The sequence below is a fragment of the Cyprinus carpio genome, chromosome B9, assembly GCF_018340385.1.
Source record: "Cyprinus carpio isolate SPL01 chromosome B9, ASM1834038v1, whole genome shotgun sequence".
NCBI classification, from domain to species: domain Eukaryota; kingdom Metazoa; phylum Chordata; class Actinopteri; order Cypriniformes; family Cyprinidae; genus Cyprinus; species Cyprinus carpio.
The window spans coordinates 24,110,531-24,130,840 of record NC_056605.1 but is presented as its reverse complement, the minus strand read 5'-3'; the positions used below and the strand labels follow the sequence as shown (position 1 = coordinate 24,130,840).

The window sequence follows — 20,310 nt, the reverse complement described above, 5'->3', positions numbered from 1 at the left end:
GATGATTTTGGCATACAGCTCATGAAAACCCAAAAATGCCTATCTCAAAAAAATTAGCATATCATGAAAAGGTTCTCTAAACGAGCCATTAACCTAATCATCTGAATCAACTAATTAACTCTAAACACCTGCAAAAGATTCCTGAAGCTTTTAAAAACTCCCAGCCTGGTTCATTACTCAAAACCGCAATCATGGGTAAAGACTGCCGACCTGACTGCTGTCCAGAAGGCCATCACTGACACCCTCAAGCGAGAGGGTAAGACACAGAAAGAAATTTCTGAACGAATAGGCTGTTCCCAGAGTGCTGTATCAAGGCACCTCAGTGGGAAGTCTGTGGGAAGGAAAAAGTGTGGCAAAAAACGCTGCAACAACGAGAAGAGGTGACCGGACCATGAGGAAGATTGTGGAGAAGGACCGATTCCAGACCTTGGGGGACCTGCGGAAGCAGTGGACGGAGTCTGGAGTAGAAACATCCAGAGCCACCGTGCACAGGCGTGTGCAGGAAATGGGCTACAGGTGCCGCATTCCCCACAGAGAAGCAGCACTGGATTGTTGCTCAGTGGTCCAAAGTACTTTTTTCGGATGAAAGCAAATTTTGCATGTCATTCGGAAATCAAGGTGCCAGAGTCTGGAGGAAGACTGGGGAGAAGGAAATGCCAAAATGCCTGAAGTCCAGTGTCAAGTACCCACAGTCAGTGATGGTCTGGGGTGCCATGTCAGCTGCTGGTGTTGGTCCACTGTGTTTTATCAAGGGCAGGGTCAATGCAGCTAGCTATCAGGAGATTTTGGAGCACTTCATGCTTCCATCTGCTGAAAAGCTTTATGGAGATGAAGATTTCGTTTTTCAGCACGACCTGGCACCTGCTCACAGTGCCAAAACCACTGGTAAATGGTTTACTGACCATGGTATTACTGTGCTCAATTGGCCTGCCAACTCTCCTGACCTGAACCCCATAGAGAATCTGTGGGATATTGTGAAGAGAAAGTTGAGAGACGCAAGACCCAACACTCTGAATGAGCTTAAGGCCGCTATCGAAGCATCCTGGGCCTCCATAACACCTCAGCAGTGCCACAGGCTGATTGCCTCCATGCCACGCCTCATTGAAGCAGTCATTTCTGCAAAAGGATTCCCGACCAAGTATTGAGTGCATAACTGAAAATAATTATTTGAAGGTTGACTTTTTTTGTATTAAAAACATTTTTTTTTTATTGGACGGATGAAATATGCTAATTTTTTGAGATAGGAATTTTGGGTTTTCATGAGCTGTATGCCAAAATCATCAGTATTAAAACAATAAAAGACCTGAAATATTTCAGTTGGTGTGCAATGAATCTAAAATATATGAAAGTTTAATTTTTATCATTACATTATGGAAAATAATGAACTTTTTCATAATATGCTAATTTTTTGAGAAGGACCTGTATACATGACATCTAACCAAAGTAGAAATAAGCATTAAGATTTAAACATTCAACTTGTTGAAAAATGTGAAGGGAAAATGTCATAATGAAAAAAAAAATACAGAATATACAAACAAAATAAAACACAATGTCACTTCCAGTGACAAAAACCTTTTTTCTTCTTCATCTCATCCTTCTGGATGGGTACCGGCTCTTTGCGAACAGGTTTGCGTTCAGGGGTGGTGATTCGTCCTTTGGTCCTGCCGCCTTTAGCCCTCTGTTTCGCTGGTTTCTCCGCATGTGGTTTCTTGACAGGGCTCATCACTCTGGGTAGAGGCTCAATTTTCTCGGTGGCCATGCTCTTATCATCATCTACAGAGTACATGAGGTGAAACAGGCAAGGTACTCTTATACCAGGCTGTAAACATGCATTTACTTGAAATCCAACATGGCCCTCACAACAACTTAAAATTCAGTACTGCTGTATACTGGCAAGCCAACTAATATACAACTGTTACCTAAAAAGGTAGGAAACAAGTTAACTTCAAGACAATTCTGAAAGGTTTTCATCATTTGCTGAGCAAATTTCATGCAAAACAGATATTAGAATCACACCTTGAGTATCCACCCAGGAGCTGTCTAAGATGGAGTCATCAATGGTAGTTTCATCTTTGTATTCATCGTAGCTTTGGGTTGGGGCCTCACTCTCTGGTACTTCTATCTCTTTAGCTGGACATACAGGAGGCTCAACAGGCTCTGGAACATCTAGAGCTTCCTCCAAACTGGGAGCCTCCATCTCTACTTCCTGTGCCATTTCCACAGACTCGTCCTCCTCTTCTTCTTCTTGGAGGAGCTGTGGATGTTCCTCCTCAGGGGGAGCTGAGAAGCGTACACTGTGTCCAGAGACTTCGCTCTCATCAATGGTCTGCACTACTGTAATAAAGTCATCTTCCACTGTCACTACTGACTCAATCGCAGCTCTAGGCTCAACAGTGTCTTCTGCAGCTTTGGCCCCTTCCAAGATTTCCTCATCTTCCACGTGTTCTTTCTCAAACACTTTTTCCTCCTCTTTTTCAACCACAACCTCATCTGGTTCAGTTTTATCTACCACCGGCTTCTCTTCCACATTAAGTGCAGGTTTTGGTTCTGGGATGACCTCATCAGGTTCCTCAGCAAGCTCCACCTCTTCCTCTACTTCTTGAGTCACTGTGGTGTCAAGTGGAGCTTCGTCTGTCTTGGAAGGAGCTGACTGAGGTTTCTCCTCAGCAACTTTCTCTTTGAGGGGCTGTACTGAGTCTTTCTGCTTTACCTCCTGCTCAGAAGGTCTCTCCTCTCTAAAATATTTCTCAAAAGACCCAACAGGAGATAATCTATTAGGATCTGTTTTAAGAGATTCTTTCTCACCTGGTGATCTAGGTTTTTCAGTGTCACTAACATGCATTTTCTCCTCATCGGTAGCACTTTCTACAGAAGATGCTGGAGATGGTCTGATGGGCCGAGCAATTCTGTCCTTTGCAGCTCCAGTGAGCTGGTACGCATCCTCTGCATCTACCTCTTCGTAAGCTTCCTGATGCACAAGGTCTGGTTTATTCTTCACCTTCTCCCTGAGTTCCTGGAGCTCCCGCTCCTCCTCTACACTCAAAGGTCGGTCCTCCATCTCCAATTTGCGAATTTGCCTCTCATAGTCAGCTATTTCAGCTTCGGTTTCAGCACCAAGTTTGAAACCTGCATCAAGATCAGGCCTTGCTTCCTCCAGAGTTACTGTCACCTTCGGTGTGATAAAGGTTTCAGCTTGTTTGTCTAACTGTCCTTTCTCATTATCAGGTAAAGCTGGACTCTTAGTTTCTTCCAAATGTTCAGTCTTCAAAAGATCAGAGTCCTCTTGCTTAGTCTCTACATGAGGTTTTTCAGAAGGTGTACTTTCAATTTCAGAGGATTCTTCATTCTTTGGCTTTTCTTCTTCTGGTTTTGCCTGTGGTGTAACAACCTCTGTTGGTTTCAGATCTTCAGTCGATGGACACTCCTGTTTTGCCTGTGGTGTAACAACCTCTGTTGGTTTCAGATCTTCAGTCGATGGACACTCCTGTTTTACCTGTGGTGTAACAACCTCTGTTGGTTTCAGATCTTCAGTCGATGGACACTCCTGTTTTGCCTGTGGTGTAACAACCTCTGTTGGTTTCAGATCTTCAGTCGATGGACACTCCTGTTTTGCCTGTGGTGTAACAACCTCTGTTGGTTTCAGATCTTCAGTCGATGGACACTCCTGTTTTGCCTGTGGTGTAACAACCTCTGTTGGTTTCAGATCTTCAGTCGATGGGCACTCCTGTTTTGCCTGTGGTGTAACAACCTCTGTTGGTTTCAGATCTTCAGTCGATGCACACTCCTGTTTTACCTGTGGTGTAACAACCTGTGTTGGTTTCAGATCTTCAGTCGATGGACACTCCTGTTGTCCAAATGCAACAAGACCAGTTTCCTTCTCCTCTGATATCACAGTGTTGAAGATTTGAGGAGATGAGTCCATTGGACTGTGCAGATCCGCAGGCGATGGCATAGGACCAGAGTATTCACTAAAAACACAATATCCTTGCTCCTCCAACTGCATTTCTCTCTTTGTAGCCATCTGGCCCTGGTCACCTTTGAACAAATGTGCTAAAGAATCACTTACTAGAGAAGACATGTCCATTGGGACAGACTTCCTTCTCATAATCTCGGAGTCAGTGTTGTCAGATGTCAACCTTGATCGAGTACCTGCCAAGTCCAGCATTTCAGGCAAGTCTGGGGCCATGACGGTGCCATTCTTATAACAGCTCTTAGCTTGGACAGGGGATTCTGGAGACTCTGACTGTGGACTTGTCTTTACATCAGTGACTGTTTCCTGGGGAGGGGAAGATGATGGAGTTGTGGTAGAGGCAGTTGTCTCCAGGATCACTGGTGGAAACTGAGGGAGCTTCTCTACTGAGGGAGTGGTGACAGGAAGGTAATCGGCAGATTCGTCAAGGCTCCCACTAGTATGAGACATGATGTCAGTGGCTAACGGAGAGAGGATTCTTGGACGTCCTTGAGCATCACCATGGTCCATTGCTCCAATGGTGATATTTAAAGAGTAACTTCTTTGCTCTAGTGCCAGTTTTCCAGGAGACAGTCTGCAGTCATCTCTTCTGTCTACAGGTAAAGCAGTGTGTAGTGTGTCTGCGCTACTTTTCGGAAGATCTGGTTGGACTTCCAAAGAGTGTGTTTGGGCCAAGGTGCTGTAACTGATTTCAGGAAGTGGTAGGTCAGCAACAGAGTCTTTCTGTTCTTCTGATTTAGTACTCAGCTCATAATACCCTTCTCCTTGAGACCCGGAGGCATCTGTCTTAATTGTAGTGGTCTCAAAATAAGCAGACATCCCAGATTTGTCCTTCATGTCCTCCTCTTTTGTTATTTCCATTTGTTTGTCTTCAATTTGCCCTTGTTTGACCTCATGGATATTGCTGGAGTCACACGTTTCAGTTAAAGACTGTTTCACAGCACCACTTTGTACATCAGGCTTTTCATTTGGAGCCTTGCAAGGTCCTTTAGCATGACCCTGGTCACTTGGAGGCACTCCAAAATCCTCCATGGGGCATGTTCGGGCAAAGGGGCTTTCCGGCATATCTGCGTCTCTGGCAAGGCTCTGGTAAGATGGGAGTTCATCATCTAGATGCATTGCAGATTCAGTGAAGTCCATGCCAATGGGATCTGTCCTTTCACTGTCTGGTCGCTCTGCTTCCATCTTCACAGCTGAAAGCAAATCTCAAGTAGTCTGCATTGTATAGTATTATTAAATTCAAAGTACAATATGTTTGCCAGGCCAACCACCACACAGACAGGCAAAGCTCTTGGTCAAATGAATGTCCACTTTCAAATAGCAGCAGCCGATGAGACACACATACCAATTCAGTGATGGAGTGATGGCATGGATATGACAGGACCAGCATGCAGACCCAGGACATTTAATGTTGCGTGGATGAAGTCCAGAAAATGAGGATGAAATATCCAAGGAAGTGGTCCGAACACGATACTGACATCATTACACCAGAAGCAAGATGGAATAGCTGATCTAAAAACTTCTGCCAAATACATATTCAGAGATTATGGAAAATGCATAGTGATTTTCATATAACCAAATATTACACATACACCTGTGGCTATAATTGTCTTAAATTGCCACTAAAATAATACAGTGTTTCTAATTGTTCTGCAAAAAAATTACAAATTGTTCTGCATTTTGCATAATAAAAGGAATAAAAAACACTTATGCAAACCATGTGAAATGACAACGCTTTGAAAAAAAAATGAAAATGAAACACAATTTAAATTAAATCAACAAGCTTAGCTTTTCAAAAGCCTTTGACAATGAAGCATAACACAATATCACAATATCACAAAAACAGAGGATTCTCATAGAATCCCACAGGTATTTTGTTGGAGCATGCAGCAAAAATCACAAACTGGCAATGTAGCTGGCAAATTAAAATAAACTGAGCAATGGATAAAAATATATGGAAGCGGTCGACCTGGCAGCAGTAGCATCAATAGAGAAACAAGCAGTAAAGTTCAGAAAAAGCTTAATCAGATAGCTAGCAGATGGCAGCTGCTCTGGGAAAAGCTTTAAGTAGAAAGACATTGACAGACACACAGCTCTGGCCACAGAAGCTGGTCACCATCAAGCCTGTGTTGCCTTGCAGCATCAGCAGATAGAGGAGATATTTGAGCCATCCGCCCACATTCCCTTAGAAAGCTTTCACAATGCTTTCGCTTTGCTTTTTTTTTTTTGTGATGGGAGAGAGAAACATGCAGGTTGTGAGAAGGATGGACACACCTTCTGCAGGGCTTTCTTGCCCCCCTGCCTCCTCAGCTTTCCCATTAGTGGCCTCGTCGGCAGCAGTAGCTGCCTGTGTGTGAACCTCAGCCTGCAGGCCGGGCAGAGTCTGGGCCTCGCCTATGACCTCTGCCCGCTGTAGGAGCTCAGATGGGGGTTCCTGCTCAGGCTCCTCCCCACTCCACTGCTCCTCCTCCTCCTCTTCCTCTAGAGCTGCTGCTGTTGCTGCGGCTTCTGAAGTCTCCTCCTCTTCCTCCTCCGCAGCTGAGAGACTCTCTATGGTCTCCTCTCTCATAGAGAGGGAGACAAGTGGAAACATCAAGACTACAGACAACACAGACTTGGGTTATTTGGGAATAAAAAGGTGGGACACTTTCAGCTCTATCAGTTATGAGGACATATCTAATGCAGTTTATGGCTTTTGTAAAATGTATATGTGAAGTTTTCTCTGACCTTGAGTATATGAAGTAGTGGCAGATAGAGGTGAATAAGGAAGATGCACATCAAACAAGATTCTTATTAAAGCATTTAAGCTGTTCTTCCACAATATATCTACTTTATCAACTAATGGAAATCTGATTCTGCACATACTGTACTTGTTTTAGAATTTTATTTTTAAAATAAACAGAGGTAACTGATTCTTTTCTCACAATTACAAAGAACCATTTTTAGTAATGTATTTGACCAAATCAGTTTTAATCACTCCGCTTGTCTGTTTTACTCTGTGACATGCATCAGTTGATTTCACTTTGGCTTTGGTGGAATAATTTTCATTAGAAGAGCAAAATGAAACAAAATCCTTGGCATATTGTGGTTAAAATGAAACTTGTTTTCAGAACTGCTACCTACATCCAATAAAATCATGCTGATATTCAACAGGAAAACCAGTCTTGCTTCTGTTATAGTGCTTAAATCAGTTTTTCAGACAATATGTAATGGCGGTTGGTTCCCTATAGGCTGAAAAAAAAAGAAAAACTCTTAAAACTCTAAAGAACCAGATTATTCATTTCAAAATATGTACCTCTCAGTTACATTAGTAATGCTTATTTCAAAAGTTTATGACAAATAGCCTACATAAGCTCCTTCATTTGTTCAATTTTATTCTTGAACATGAAAATATGACTTGCACACCACACACTTGCACACAATGCTGTGTGCATCTGCATTGTCTCTGTTAACTGAGACTGAACGAAACGAACAGCAACATAATAATGCTGGTCAGGGAGTTATTGAGATGTCAGTATGAATGAAACCGGGGATGCAGAATTCTTGCTCAGAACAAAGCTTATGATGTAGTTCATTCTCAGAGACAGAAAGAGGGAGACAGAGCGAAAGAGAGATAAGGAACAGCAACAGTCTCTGCTGGGAGCCAGGCTAGATGTGGAGACAAGGACCACACCAGGTCATATCGCAGCAGGATGCTGCAGTGGAACGAAGGATGAGAGAAGAGAGAGTGTATGAGGGAGAGAAAAGGGGAGAGGAGTACAAATTGGCAGCCAACTCAATGTCAAAAGTTTTACGGGATTTAATGATTCTAATTCCACTTAATGATCCCGTTAATGGATTATTTTAGTACTTTTTAGGAAGCAACACAACCTACCTTTAAAACTAAAAGTATTATAAAATAAAATAAAATTTAATTAAATAAGAAATGTGTAAAATAAATTAAAGCTGAATAGAAATATAAAAAATGACCAAAGCATGTAACAAAACTAAAATTAATAAGCTAATTCAAAATATGATTAAATAATATAATAGTATATCAATAATACTAAAATAACACTGCTTTAACATGTTGTCAGATTAGTCAGTAAACTCACAAGCAAAAATCATACATAACTCATTAACAGTTTTCAGTTTATTTGGAATTGGACATAAATGAGTTTTTCACTGATTCATTATTGTCTACTGATTCTCATCAAATTCAATTTAGATTGCAAGCTCATGGCTTAGACAAAATGAAGCAATAAAGATGTTTAGAAACCAAAAAAAAAAGCTGAAAAATAATTGGTTCTACTATTTTCCAAGTTCTTGATCACCAACCCTAGTTAAATTGGAAACACAACCCACAGTGTAGAAATCGTTTTGGTGCTGAAAGTGATTAAGTCTTTCTTCACCAATGCAATAAGGTCAGAGATGCTTGTGTGTGTGTGTGTGTGGGCCACCATGTGAAGAGCTGAAAGTCTTCCTGTGATCTACAGCATGTGTACATCAGCAGGTTGGAGAAATGTAAGGGGCCTGTTGAGACGCATGAGTACATTTTGGGCCTGATGGGGGACAATCAAAAATACAAATGGACAGACTTGCTAACATACGGGCGGACAGATGCATAGACAAAAAGACGGCAAACAGGCAAAGGAAAAAATGTGCACAGCATGCACAAATGTCCTGCTGATGCTGCAAGTCATTTGGATTTCATTTTCAGAGTCAGTGATTTCTTTCCTCCATAGCAGCGGGAATTTTGCCTAAAAACACAAACGCTCGTGCCTTTTTACCTCACTGCACAAAAGTTGCACAAAATCCAAATGACTTGCAATGAACAAGGTACAAAAACAGATACCACCCCCACAAGACACGCTTCGGTCAGAGTGGGCACGACACAACGGAGACAAAAGACAGGAAGAGGCGGACCAGAGAGAGAGCGAGAGTGAGAGAGAGAGAGGTGTTGATGCTTAGCTAAAGAAAGATGTGAAAGGAAAGAAAGAGAAAAAGAAGGAGGAGGGGAGGAGAGAATGGCAGAGAGGAACCATGCGAGGTTCACCTTCGATCTGTCTAAACGCGGCGGCCTGCCCTGGGGGGCGAGAGCCAGAGCGCGTCCACTCTGGGCTGAATAAAGGGTGCTCATAGTATTCCTCGTCAGAGTGGTAGGGGTCATCCTCAGGCACAGACACTGAGATGGAGGGGGCGAGGAACTTGCACCTCTCGCGAGAATTTTGGAAGCGGCGGAGAGGACCTGCTTCCTCCTCATCCCCTACATCTACAAATAGACACAAGGAAAAGAACTGCAGGGAAATCTGGACAAAGAGACAGAGACAAAGAGACAGAGAGGAAAAGGAAGGAAGCTAGAAAGGGTGGAGCAAGTAAGGGAGGAAAAAAGGGACAAGTAAAAGAGAGAAAATAAAAAGGAGATGAATAAGAATAAGCTAAAATTGAGAAGGGAAGGGAGGAGATAAAGAGAGAGAGCCAGATAGAGAGAGAGAGAGAGAATAAGGAGCTTAAAAAAAAGTCAGATGGAAAGAAATAAAACAACATAGGAGTATGTGTACGAAAAAAGACACAGACACACACAACACAAACACACAGTGTCAAGAAACACAAAGTGTGACTGTAGCGGTGCTATGCCATAACCAGAGTCTGAACAATGCCGAATGGCATTGTAGAGGTTTGTCTGAAAGTGAGAAAGATCTAAAGCAGATGAAACTGCATCAATATTAAGTTTCTGCTTAAAGTCAACATGAATTTTACTTTCATAATGTGAAATATTTAAGCAAAATAATAATAGGGATGCACAAATAGTAAAATTATGTATGATAAGTGAGTGCCAGAAAGTCGATAATTTTTTTTCCTCTTTTCCTCAACTGATAATTGGCCAATAGAAAAATTCCATATTATATTGCATAAAAAAATCAAAATAAAACACTCAAGAAATAAACAGTATTCATTTAACATAAATTAGTTAAATAAATTTAATGTTGTTCATTGCCATATCAGTTTCACAGGCTATTTCATAACCAATATGGATTCAACATTCACAAGGTATCCTTGTTATACATGTTTCATGTATTTACTATTATAATAACAATAAATTATGCATAATTACATGCAACTAACCCTAAACCAAACCCTAATCCTAACCATATAGTAAGTACATGTAATTAATAAATATAACGCAGTACATAAATGTATAATTACACTGTAACAAAGACACCTTAAAATAATGTGTATATTTTAATATCAGACAAAAACTGATTGTGACAATATATTCATCCCTGATTAAAATTATTTTGGCCAAGATGACATCAGCCACAGAGGAAAGTTGTTCAAAAGTTGAGAAAGTTATGCACAAAAATACCAGGGACATGTATCAAATGGAGTAAATTTGGATTTCATGTTGACTTTAAGTATGCACTTAATGACTGCATTTGGTGTAGCTTCTCCTGAAGGCTGTTAGTGATTGTGTTAATGACATTCATGTTTAGTTTAGTATCTTCAAAGAGTGACCTGAGCATGGCATTGACTAACCACAGGCAGCACAGACAGACACAGTCAAAATGACGAACGAGCACAAGCCCACAACATCAACAGCATCTAAGACACAAGATGCAAAACTAAAGACAAGGACGCACAAAGGAACTGAGAAAGGTTTGGAGCAATCAACAGATCTGGTTTTGGAGAGAGGATGAGCAGGCAACCTGAATGCCACACAGTTTCAGCAACAACCTGGAAACATGAGCTGCAGGTGAGACAGCGCAGCATTCAGTTCAAGGTTCAAGGCTTTCATGCAGAGTGGAGTCAAGATCTATGGTTGGGCGGGGTATAAGTAGAGGTTGAGTTTGATTGGTTAAGAGAACTGGAAAGGGGTTGGGTCACTTTGGCGTGAGTTTTTGATCAAGATAAGCTCCCGGAGTTAACGATGATGAAGATGAGGCCATGTTTAAGAGCTGGAGATGCTGGATGAGGAAGAGGAGGTCGACTTGAATGATGTCAACAAAGGAGGCAAAGTTGATCCTGCAAACACAACTCCATCAATCTTTGGTCCAGCCCCACAAATCAGCAGAGCGTGGGCATCTGTAGGGCACTGTGACAGGAGTGAAATCAGCCTGGAAGGGGTGGGACAAGCAGGTGTCCCCAAATAGAACACCTTCATTTAAGCCAGGGTCAGAGGGCGACGCGACCGGAATACTCATGGAAAAAAAGGTTTTCAAGTTCTTTCAGTGTGTTTCTCACCTCACCTCTCTCCATACACACAAGAAGCATGACCCTACCTTGATCCAAAGGCCCAAAATGCTCTGCTGCTGGGGACGGAGGAGGTGAGGGCGGCAGGTTTGCAGAGTCCTCCACTGCAAACAAACGGAAGAAAAGAAGAAGAGATCAAGACAATGTTCAAGATCAGATCAACACATTTACAGTTCGGGCGTCCCATTGTGGGTCTGTTATAAAACTAACTGAACTGCCTACAGAGAAAGAATTTTAAGGCAACATACAGTAGGAGGTTTGAAGTAAAGTTTTAAGGTTCTTCAAATTCTAAGAAAATGTTGCATGTGTCCTTCGTGAAGAAGTTAAAAAACATCTATCCAAGATAGCAGACAAAGCAAGATAAATATTGATTATAACTAAACTAAACAATAACACATATAAGTAGAGAAGTTTTTTTTTTTTTTTTTTTTTTATTAATAACCTGATTCTTTCCCTCATTATCTATATGTGCCATGTATTTTAATGCTTAGTAGAGTATCATATCATGAGCTAACTCCATTCAAAGTTTGGGGTCTGTCTTTAATTTTTGTATTCAATTAGGATGCATTAAATTGCTCACAGAAAAGGTCACTGTAAAAACATTTATAATATTGTAAAATGTTCCTATTACCCCAAAAGTATTAAGCAGCACAACTGTTTTCAACATTAATAATCATTAGAATGATTTCTGAAGGACATGTGGCACTGAGGACTGGAGTAATTGCTGCTGAGAAATGGGGCCAAACTTAACTAAAAAGATTATTGTATATAAAGTAAGCAAGGTTTTGGAATATGAGTCTACATATATGAGTTTGGTCTTTTTTTGACCTTTAACTATAGTAAATAACAGACAGGTAATGATGATGAGAAGTAGAGGGAACTAGATCAGGAAATGCAAGCCAACTCCGATGTGACATTTTCTTAATTTTAAATATGCAAAATTTCTGTAAATGCACACGCAAGAAAAAATAAACCCTGTAAAACCTAGTGAACATGTTTTTACAAGAAAAAATAGATTCATGAAGGGATAAAATTGTATCTTAAAATGCAATTAGCTTGTATTAGCTTATAAAGGGACTCCAAGGGGCAAGCAGTTTAATAACAATATATTTGAATGTAAAATCCCCCACACACCCAAAAGAACTAAATGAGTTTGTGTGTGCGAGAGAGTTATTTCTTAGGATATGCTGAGCAGAGAGGAGTCAGGGCTCAGGATTGGTACGCTAAATACTTTGCCGTCTCTAATCCTTTGAGCTCTTCTGACAGACTGACTCAACATCAAGCGTGTTAGTGCAGAAATCATTATCTAATTTTGCTGACTAATTCCAGCACAGCGAGTGGAAACTTTGAGCTATAGATTTTATTTCCTTTTTCCTTTTTCTTTGAAGTATGACAATGAAGCATCTGAACATTTTGAACTGAATTTGTAATGGGGAAAAAATTATAACCTCCAGTACAGGTTCATGTGTGGCATTATATGTACTGTTTGTACTATTTTAGCTTTCTAATGACGTGAACAATTATGCATCATCACATACAGCTCTTCAATAAGCAAATTCACAACCTAATGTCACCACCATACTGCACAGTCCTCATAAAGTGACTGTCAAAACACTGAAACTGACATACAGTAGCAACACATGCTCACAAATCAACTTTCAAAACCATGAAAGCTCAGATAAAACCAGCACAAAAGGCATGCAGCACAACCACAGAAACCAGGAAACAAAAGTCCACTTTTACTATGACCAGGCAACCATTAAAGACAGAGAGGGCTAAAGGTTCACCCTAACACTGACCCTCTCTGCCCTGTATTGGTACACACACACACAGAGATAGCCAGGGGCGGGTGGGTACAGAAAACTGCAAGCAGAGAGGAGCTGGGACAAGTCAGCTGTCAGGGCAGATATGCCATTATAAAGGAAAAGCAAGTACCCTGCTGATGCTTTCCACAGCTTTGATCAGTTTCACACAGAACGAGGAATGGACACACAGAACAACACTGATCACATACCACAGAGATAGGGAAGCAAAAATAAAACTTATTTGAGTACTGTCTCTCCATGTTGTGTTTGACAAACATGAAAATATGTAAACATTTAAAGGAACAGTTCACCTGAAAATTAAAATGAACTAAAACTCTTGACATATGCACTAGCTCACCTACTGTAGCGTACAGTATGTCACGTAGTGATGTCTGATTCATGAAGGGTTATTATTTTAAGTTCATGACATAAAGCTATTGTATAGTTTTAGAAGACAATTGCAATGTAGCGCACAAGACAACTGGACTACTTTTCTTATACGTTTAATGTTTTTTTGCATCCTTTCTGAAACTTAAAAGCAACAGTTTCCAATAACTATTAAAGAACACAACTGTTCAAAGGTTATAGTAAAATACAGTTAAACAGTAATATTATGACATATTACAAATTAAAATAACTACTAACCAGTGTTGGGCAAGTTACTCTAAAAATGTAATCAAATTACTGATTACTGATTACTCCTTTTAAAAGTAATCACGTTACTGTTTTGATTACTTTATTTCAAAAGTAATTAGTAATTACTAGTTACGTTACTTTTTTCTCCATGAAATTTATGAAATCTCAGCACACACGCCCCCCGATAAATATTTGTTATTAAAGCATCAACATTCACAGAACACTGTTATTTTTAACTAAAGCAAGCGGCTGCTGCGTGCATGGTTTGGCAGAATGCCAGCAAAGAGTGGTGCATTTATAATCTCTAAAAGACATCTCAGTTCATCGCAGTCTTACAAATCTCTGTTATAACAAAATAAATATATGCATAATGAATCTTTCATAATGTCTACAATTCATGTGTTATATTGAGAGGATTTGTGAGTAAAATTTTAGCACTGTATTGCTCAACACTGCAAACAATTGTTAGAGCATAAATAGAAACTCTGCATACGCTTGCACCTGTTAATCGTTTATATTTTTATTAGTTCATGTTGCTTTTGTGCAAAAGATGAATAACAATTTATTTGTTTTAGATATTTTATGTTTAGAAATTTCTATTTTCTAGGGAGTCCCGTGAATCATTTTATTCTCCCGTATCCCGCACACAGACGAGTCGCACTCGCCTATCAAGTCCCGCGCGCTGCACTCTGTTGCGTCAGTCTCGCGGGAGCAGGTCTCTAATCCATTGGCACTTGACTTGACAGTGCGTATGCTACATCCTTTTTGCAATCTCTAGATTATAAAACATTGCATTCTGTCAGCAATATAATGCGGCAGTCATGTATAGAGACCTCGGCTTGTAACTATACTCTAATTACTTTTTTCAAAATTATAACGCATTAAATTACTCCATTACTAAAAAAGTCATCAAATTACAGTAACGTGTTACTAAGTAATGCATTACTGCCCAACACTGCTACTAACTACAACTACTATTCTACTTTAATATATTTTAAAATGTAATTTGATGGCAAAGCTGAATTTTCAGCATCCACACTTCAGTCTTCAGTGTCACATGATCCTTTCTAATATCATTCTAACACCATTCTAATATCTAATCATTCTATTATTGTCACTTTAAAAAAATCCTTGCTGAATAAAAGCATTAATTTATTAAAAATGTATTTACTGGCACAGTAGTGTACATGCATGTGCAAACTGTACATTATTCAGATTTTATCCTTATGTTCCAAGAAAGAAAGATGAACTTGGATTGAGTATTTTTATTATTATTATTAATTTGGAATCAGTAAATGGTGACAATTTTCATTTTTAGGTGAATTATTACCTTAAGGTGTAAAATAAATCACAAGGACTCACTGCCCAGAATTCTATAATTATAAACAGCAAAAAAATATGTGCTAACAGCCTTCTGGAAGCACCTCCACGGAGGAATTCAAAAACCAAAAAATAATAAAATAAAATCCTTACTGTTCCCACTGCCTTCCATTTTTATCTTCTCATCTTTGCATGTCTCACCAATGTAATAAAGTCCTTTAAGAGCTGGCCTGAGTGTGGCCAACCTCCAGTATCTCAGGAGGCTCTCCTGCAGGCCTACCTGATGGCAGCCTGACGGCAGTGTCCGGATGCAGCTCCTGCTCTCCCTTCAGTACCGCTACCGCTTCGGCCGTAACCTCCTGCACGATCCGCGCTGATACTTGCTCTGTGCGACACATACACACACACATCAACACGCCCACATGAGCAAGTTCATGGGCAAATACTCACACATTTTTTCTGAATCAATCCAGACAATATTTCTTCCCTTCTTATGTAATAATAGACCACTTTTTTAATAAATAAAACAATTCCAGCAGTCCGATTCCAACAATTCCAGTTAAGGGCTGTAAAGAGCTCTGAGCCAGTGAGAATGAGACTGTATTACATTGTGATCACAGTACAAGACAGCTGTGCACACTTGTGGTGGCCCATACACTGTCACACACACAATTAAAAGAATAGTTCACCCAAAAATGGAAATTCTGTCATTAATTACTCACCCTCATGTCATTCCAAAACTGTAAGAACTTTGTTCATCTTTGGAACACAAATTAAGATATTTTTGATTAAAAAAAAATATATATTAAAAATATTAAAAGAAATGATCATTCATGTTTTCATAACCGCTGGCCAAATTCAAAAACAAAACTAAAAATGATTCATCTTTCAGAGCAAGAGGGCCCCGTGGTGTAACGGGGGCCCTATGCAGCTTGCATATTTTGCATATAGGGAGGATCGGCTCTGTTTAGGGCAGATGTCAATACCGATTATTACAGATCAAGTAGACCGATAACCAATATTTTGAACCAAATATATGTCTTGAGAGTCTTTTCTAGTTAAATAAAGGTTATAATAATAAAAATAAAAATATATATCTGGTATAAAAATGAATGTTTTTATTAATGTCAAAATTAAGAATAACAAAGGCTCTGACAAAAACTTTTTTTAAATGCTCTTAAATTAATTTAGCGGCAAATTGTTTTTGATAATGAAAGGTATGGATAACCATAAAAATGCCAAATATCTGCGTCCATAATCAGCCAGGCCGATAATCGGTCGACTCCTAACTGAAAACAAATGTGCTGCTTAACATTTTTGTGTAAACTGTGATATATTTTTCAGGTTTGTTTTATTAATGGAAAGTTGAAAAAACAGCATTTATTTGAAATACAAATCTTTTGTAACATTATAAATGTCTTTACTGTCACTTTTGATCAAATTAATATAACCCTGTTGAACAAAATAATTCATTTCTTTTAAAAAGGATCATACTATCCCCAAATCAATGGCAGTGTATGTGGCCTAATAAAGCAAAATAATCCTTACAGAGACAAATGATCACTTCAATATTACCCTAAATATTACAATGTCTCATCACTGCTGCTTTTATGTCTTACTCATTTTCCTAAGCAGACAGACAAATTTACAGTGACATATAATTTAAGCTAAAAATGAAGCTAAAAAAAGTTGCTCAACTGGCATCACAGCCAATCAAAAACATGTTTGATGTTTAATATTAAAGAGATTAAAAGAGATTCTTTAAAGAGATTTCACTGTGGGTGTAGATACCCAGCACAACGATATTAAGTACTAAAAACCAAATGACCGATAAAACATCCTGTTGCTCATTGCTTCCGGCAATCACAGCTTATTAAGACAAGAACTCAATTTTAAAAGAAATCACTCCTTATCACTTGTCGCTTCAGTTAGGAAAGAGTGTTAGAAAATACATACATTACATCAGCAGTTAGACACTCCGAAGATATAACTGCACATTATTAAAGATTGAGTCAGTCTACAAATCTATTCTTCTCTATAATTGCTTAAATATAATTTCACAGCAAATAAAATGAACTTCCAATGTGTAATTCAGTTTTATCTATGTCCTTTCAGAGGATATTAAATTGAAACTCTAACTCAGAGGAAAACACTCTCAAAAAAGAAAAAGAGAAAGCTCAAAATGGCAAGAAAATTGGCAGCACTTTGAGAGAGTAAATTGTCATGGTAACGGCAGATTGGGGAGGTATAAGAAGAGACTGCAACCGATTAAGCAGCGGGCAGAATACAGCCCACGGATTGGCTGGCAACACACATCCAGGGATATGAAAAGGGTTCTATTAAAAGTATCCCTCAGCTCTTCAAGACACTAACACATTTGCTGCATTCTTTCAACACATCATATAAATTTCAGTGGCATCAACAGTCTGATTTTAACCACAAGATGGATCTAAATAGTGCTGAAATGGCCACCCTTAGCTGATGGTTGCCAAAGATAGTGCTTACAAATAAACTGTATAGAAGTAAGAGTTTAAATGTGTTCCAAAAGCACATTTAGTGCAATGACAAGCTCAGCATAATGTTGTAAACAGCCATGAATCGTTGTTTTGTTTGCAATATTAATCATTTAACATGCAAGCACAAGGCGAGGCATTTCGATTTAACTGAAGTTGATGCTGCAACGATCAGCTAACATGTGCTCAGACACGAGGCCGACACATTAGCACTGACGGAGAAAAACACGGCAGTGAGGCTTACGTCAAAGCTTTCTGAAGAGATGTGAAGTGATTAAGGGCCATTTGCTACTCCCACTCTCTCTCCAGTGCAAACAGACTGCATGATGGGAGTCAGCAATGTACCGGTTTTGTTTCTTGTGCACTTTTCAGGCACAATTTCCGCCCACCTTACAGCCCCGGCATCCGCCCACCCACTCACATACGCACATACACACACGCACATAAGGGAAAAGAGTTTTGCTCAGATCCCATTAGAATAATGTCCACCCACGCAGACTCGAGTTTGTGGTACACCATCAACCTGCGGTCAGACTCCTCTAGAAGAGAGTCACAGTAAATAATACACTTAAAAATGACAATTCTGTCATTTTTTGCTCACACTCATGCCGTTCAAAACGTGATGTTGTTTTTTCACTTAAAATAGTCCTTGTTGCTGTTTTTAAAAAGTCTTCTGATGTTATACAACAGTTTTATGTGATGAACAGACTAAAATGTAAGTCATTATTTACTGAATCTCTTTCATAGAGGAGTGGATCACTGAATCATTGTGTCGAACTTCATAAATGAATCATTCAACACTCAATCTTTAATGCAGCTCTCTTCTGTGATTTGCGAGAACAGAAGAATTACAAATTTGATTTGGTTAAATCACTCACTGCATGACTTCAGACAACTTACAGTGCAAGAGTCATTGGACTATTTTATTATTTACAAATGGCCATGGTAATGATATTAATTTATCTGAATTTTCATTGTAAAAAAAAAAGAGCTACATGAGAACAACATCATAGTGAATTAATGATGACAGAATTTTTCAGCAATCTATTCCTTCACTCAAGTGTTTTTCATCTGTTTTACAGCTACTCAAATCTAATAAATTGCATAATTTCCTGGAAAAAGATGTTTACTATGTAAAAATGAATTTGAAATAACAAATTACATAAGCTGATCTTCACTTCCAATTATTGCACGACTCAACAGGAGGGCAGAGAATATGAGCATGACAAGAGACAGAGTGAATTGATTCATTTCTATATATCTAGCTCTCTCCGGTCTAATAATCATTCCCTGATAAAACTATATGGCCTGTCATCTTTTTCAAACTATATGTTTCAGTATACCTCTCTCTTTAACCGCCTACTTTATTGTTGCACCATGTCTGTAGCTGTGTCACTATAAATTCACTTTCAGGGCAAACCTGACCAGTCTATCACCGTCTTTGTGTCTGACAGATGTGCTGGTGTGTCTACCCAGCATCCCCCTCTCTCCCCCCTTGTGGCTGTCCACACCCGTCTGCAAGAGATGTGCTTGGACTGCTGATCAGATGGGTTTGCCTCCAGCACACAATAGCTCACATCCCTGAGACATCAGCACATACAATAAATAAATACCCAAAAAAGTAGCTCAAACACAGCCACACACTAAAAGATGAAGAATACTGCATGGTACATATCTGTTATTCACATGGACAGTTATATTTCCCCTTAGACAGAAATCAAAGTCAAATCTATTTGCAGGCACTTTTAGCAAACATGCAATATAGACACACAAAATCTGTACTAATCCACAGGTGCAAATATGCTAACAACTAGTTATTCTCATGCAGCAATGCCATTTAAACCCCGAAAGAACCTCTAACCAACAATCTGTTGGAAAAATCAAAGCTCTTACCAAAAAGTGAGTGCCGGTTATCTGGTTGTCTTGAGGCAAATGCTTCCCTGTGCACTCTTAGTCGTGTCTGCCTGCCAAAAGCAAGCCAGGAAGGAGGAGGGGGGTGGCTGGTACTCCATGCCAGGACTCCCCCGCCAAAGAGCAGAGCTGTTGCCACAGCAACACACAGCCTGGGCCCAATCTGAATGGTCTCCCAGCATGCTTCGGCTGTGGTTTTTGCCGCCCTCGGTGTGTGAGTGACACACAGCCGTATTACAGAAGCTCTGCATCTGTGCTGCTATCTCATGGATTTTCTAAATCAGAAGATCTCAAACTGCAGATACTGTACATAGCTTGTAGGTCATGAAATATTCCAATGCAACACTTCACAAAAAGGTTCAATTCATTATTGCATCAGGTATCATGAACAAACAATAAACTATAAATAATCTATTGTAGGTTAATTTTTGATCTGCATAAATTCCTGATTCCTGGTTTTTCAACATGAAATTATATAAATATTAAGCGTACTGTAGAAGTGTTTACATAATTAATTAAGTTGTTAATTAATACAGTAAAAGTACTGTTTATTGTTTGTGCTTGGTTAACAAATGAAATCCTAATGTTGGTGTTACCAATTCCAAGTGGTCAATGAGTTAAAATAAAATGTAATAAAATCAAATAAAAATAGATGATAAAATGATTAATGAACACATAACAATAAATTAATCCCTGTAAAAAGCCACAAGATTCTGGATATAATTCAAGTTTATTTTATGTCTAATTACGTGTCAAAGTTTCATACACAATTAAAAAAATTATAATAATAATAAAATTAAATTAAATTAAATAATGCTGGAAAACATTTTTATGATGCTAACAGGCAGACTTAAATAGGGTTTTTATGTAATTCACACCATTCTTGTGCACCATTCCAGGCCAGCAAGCTTTTCAGGCCAGCCCC

General features: G+C 39.3%; 1 protein-coding gene across 16 annotated transcripts in view; it reads right to left on the bottom strand.

The window, feature by feature from the left end:
• LOC109057072 (microtubule-associated protein 2-like) overlaps positions 1 to 20,310 on the bottom strand; it is a 109,624-nt gene that overhangs the window by 14,990 nt on the left and 74,324 nt on the right. For 5 of the 16 annotated variants that reach the window (XM_042731712.1, XM_042731714.1, XM_042731715.1 and 2 more), the window contains 6 exons: positions 15,242 to 15,346; positions 11,230 to 11,304; positions 9,006 to 9,221; positions 6,245 to 6,532; positions 2,017 to 5,163; positions 1,573 to 1,773 (listed from right to left, as the gene is read on the bottom strand). In XM_042731712.1, coding sequence (XP_042587646.1) covers positions 1,573 to 1,773; positions 2,017 to 5,163; positions 6,245 to 6,532; positions 9,006 to 9,221; positions 11,230 to 11,304; positions 15,242 to 15,346 — 4,032 coding nt within the window. Of the gene's footprint in view, positions 1 to 1,572; positions 1,774 to 2,016; positions 5,164 to 6,244; positions 6,535 to 9,005; positions 9,222 to 11,229; positions 11,305 to 15,114; positions 15,149 to 15,241; positions 15,347 to 20,310 lie in introns of those variants that run through there. The other 11 variants (XM_042731716.1, XM_042731721.1, XM_042731720.1 and 8 more) reach the window with 11 other exon arrangements.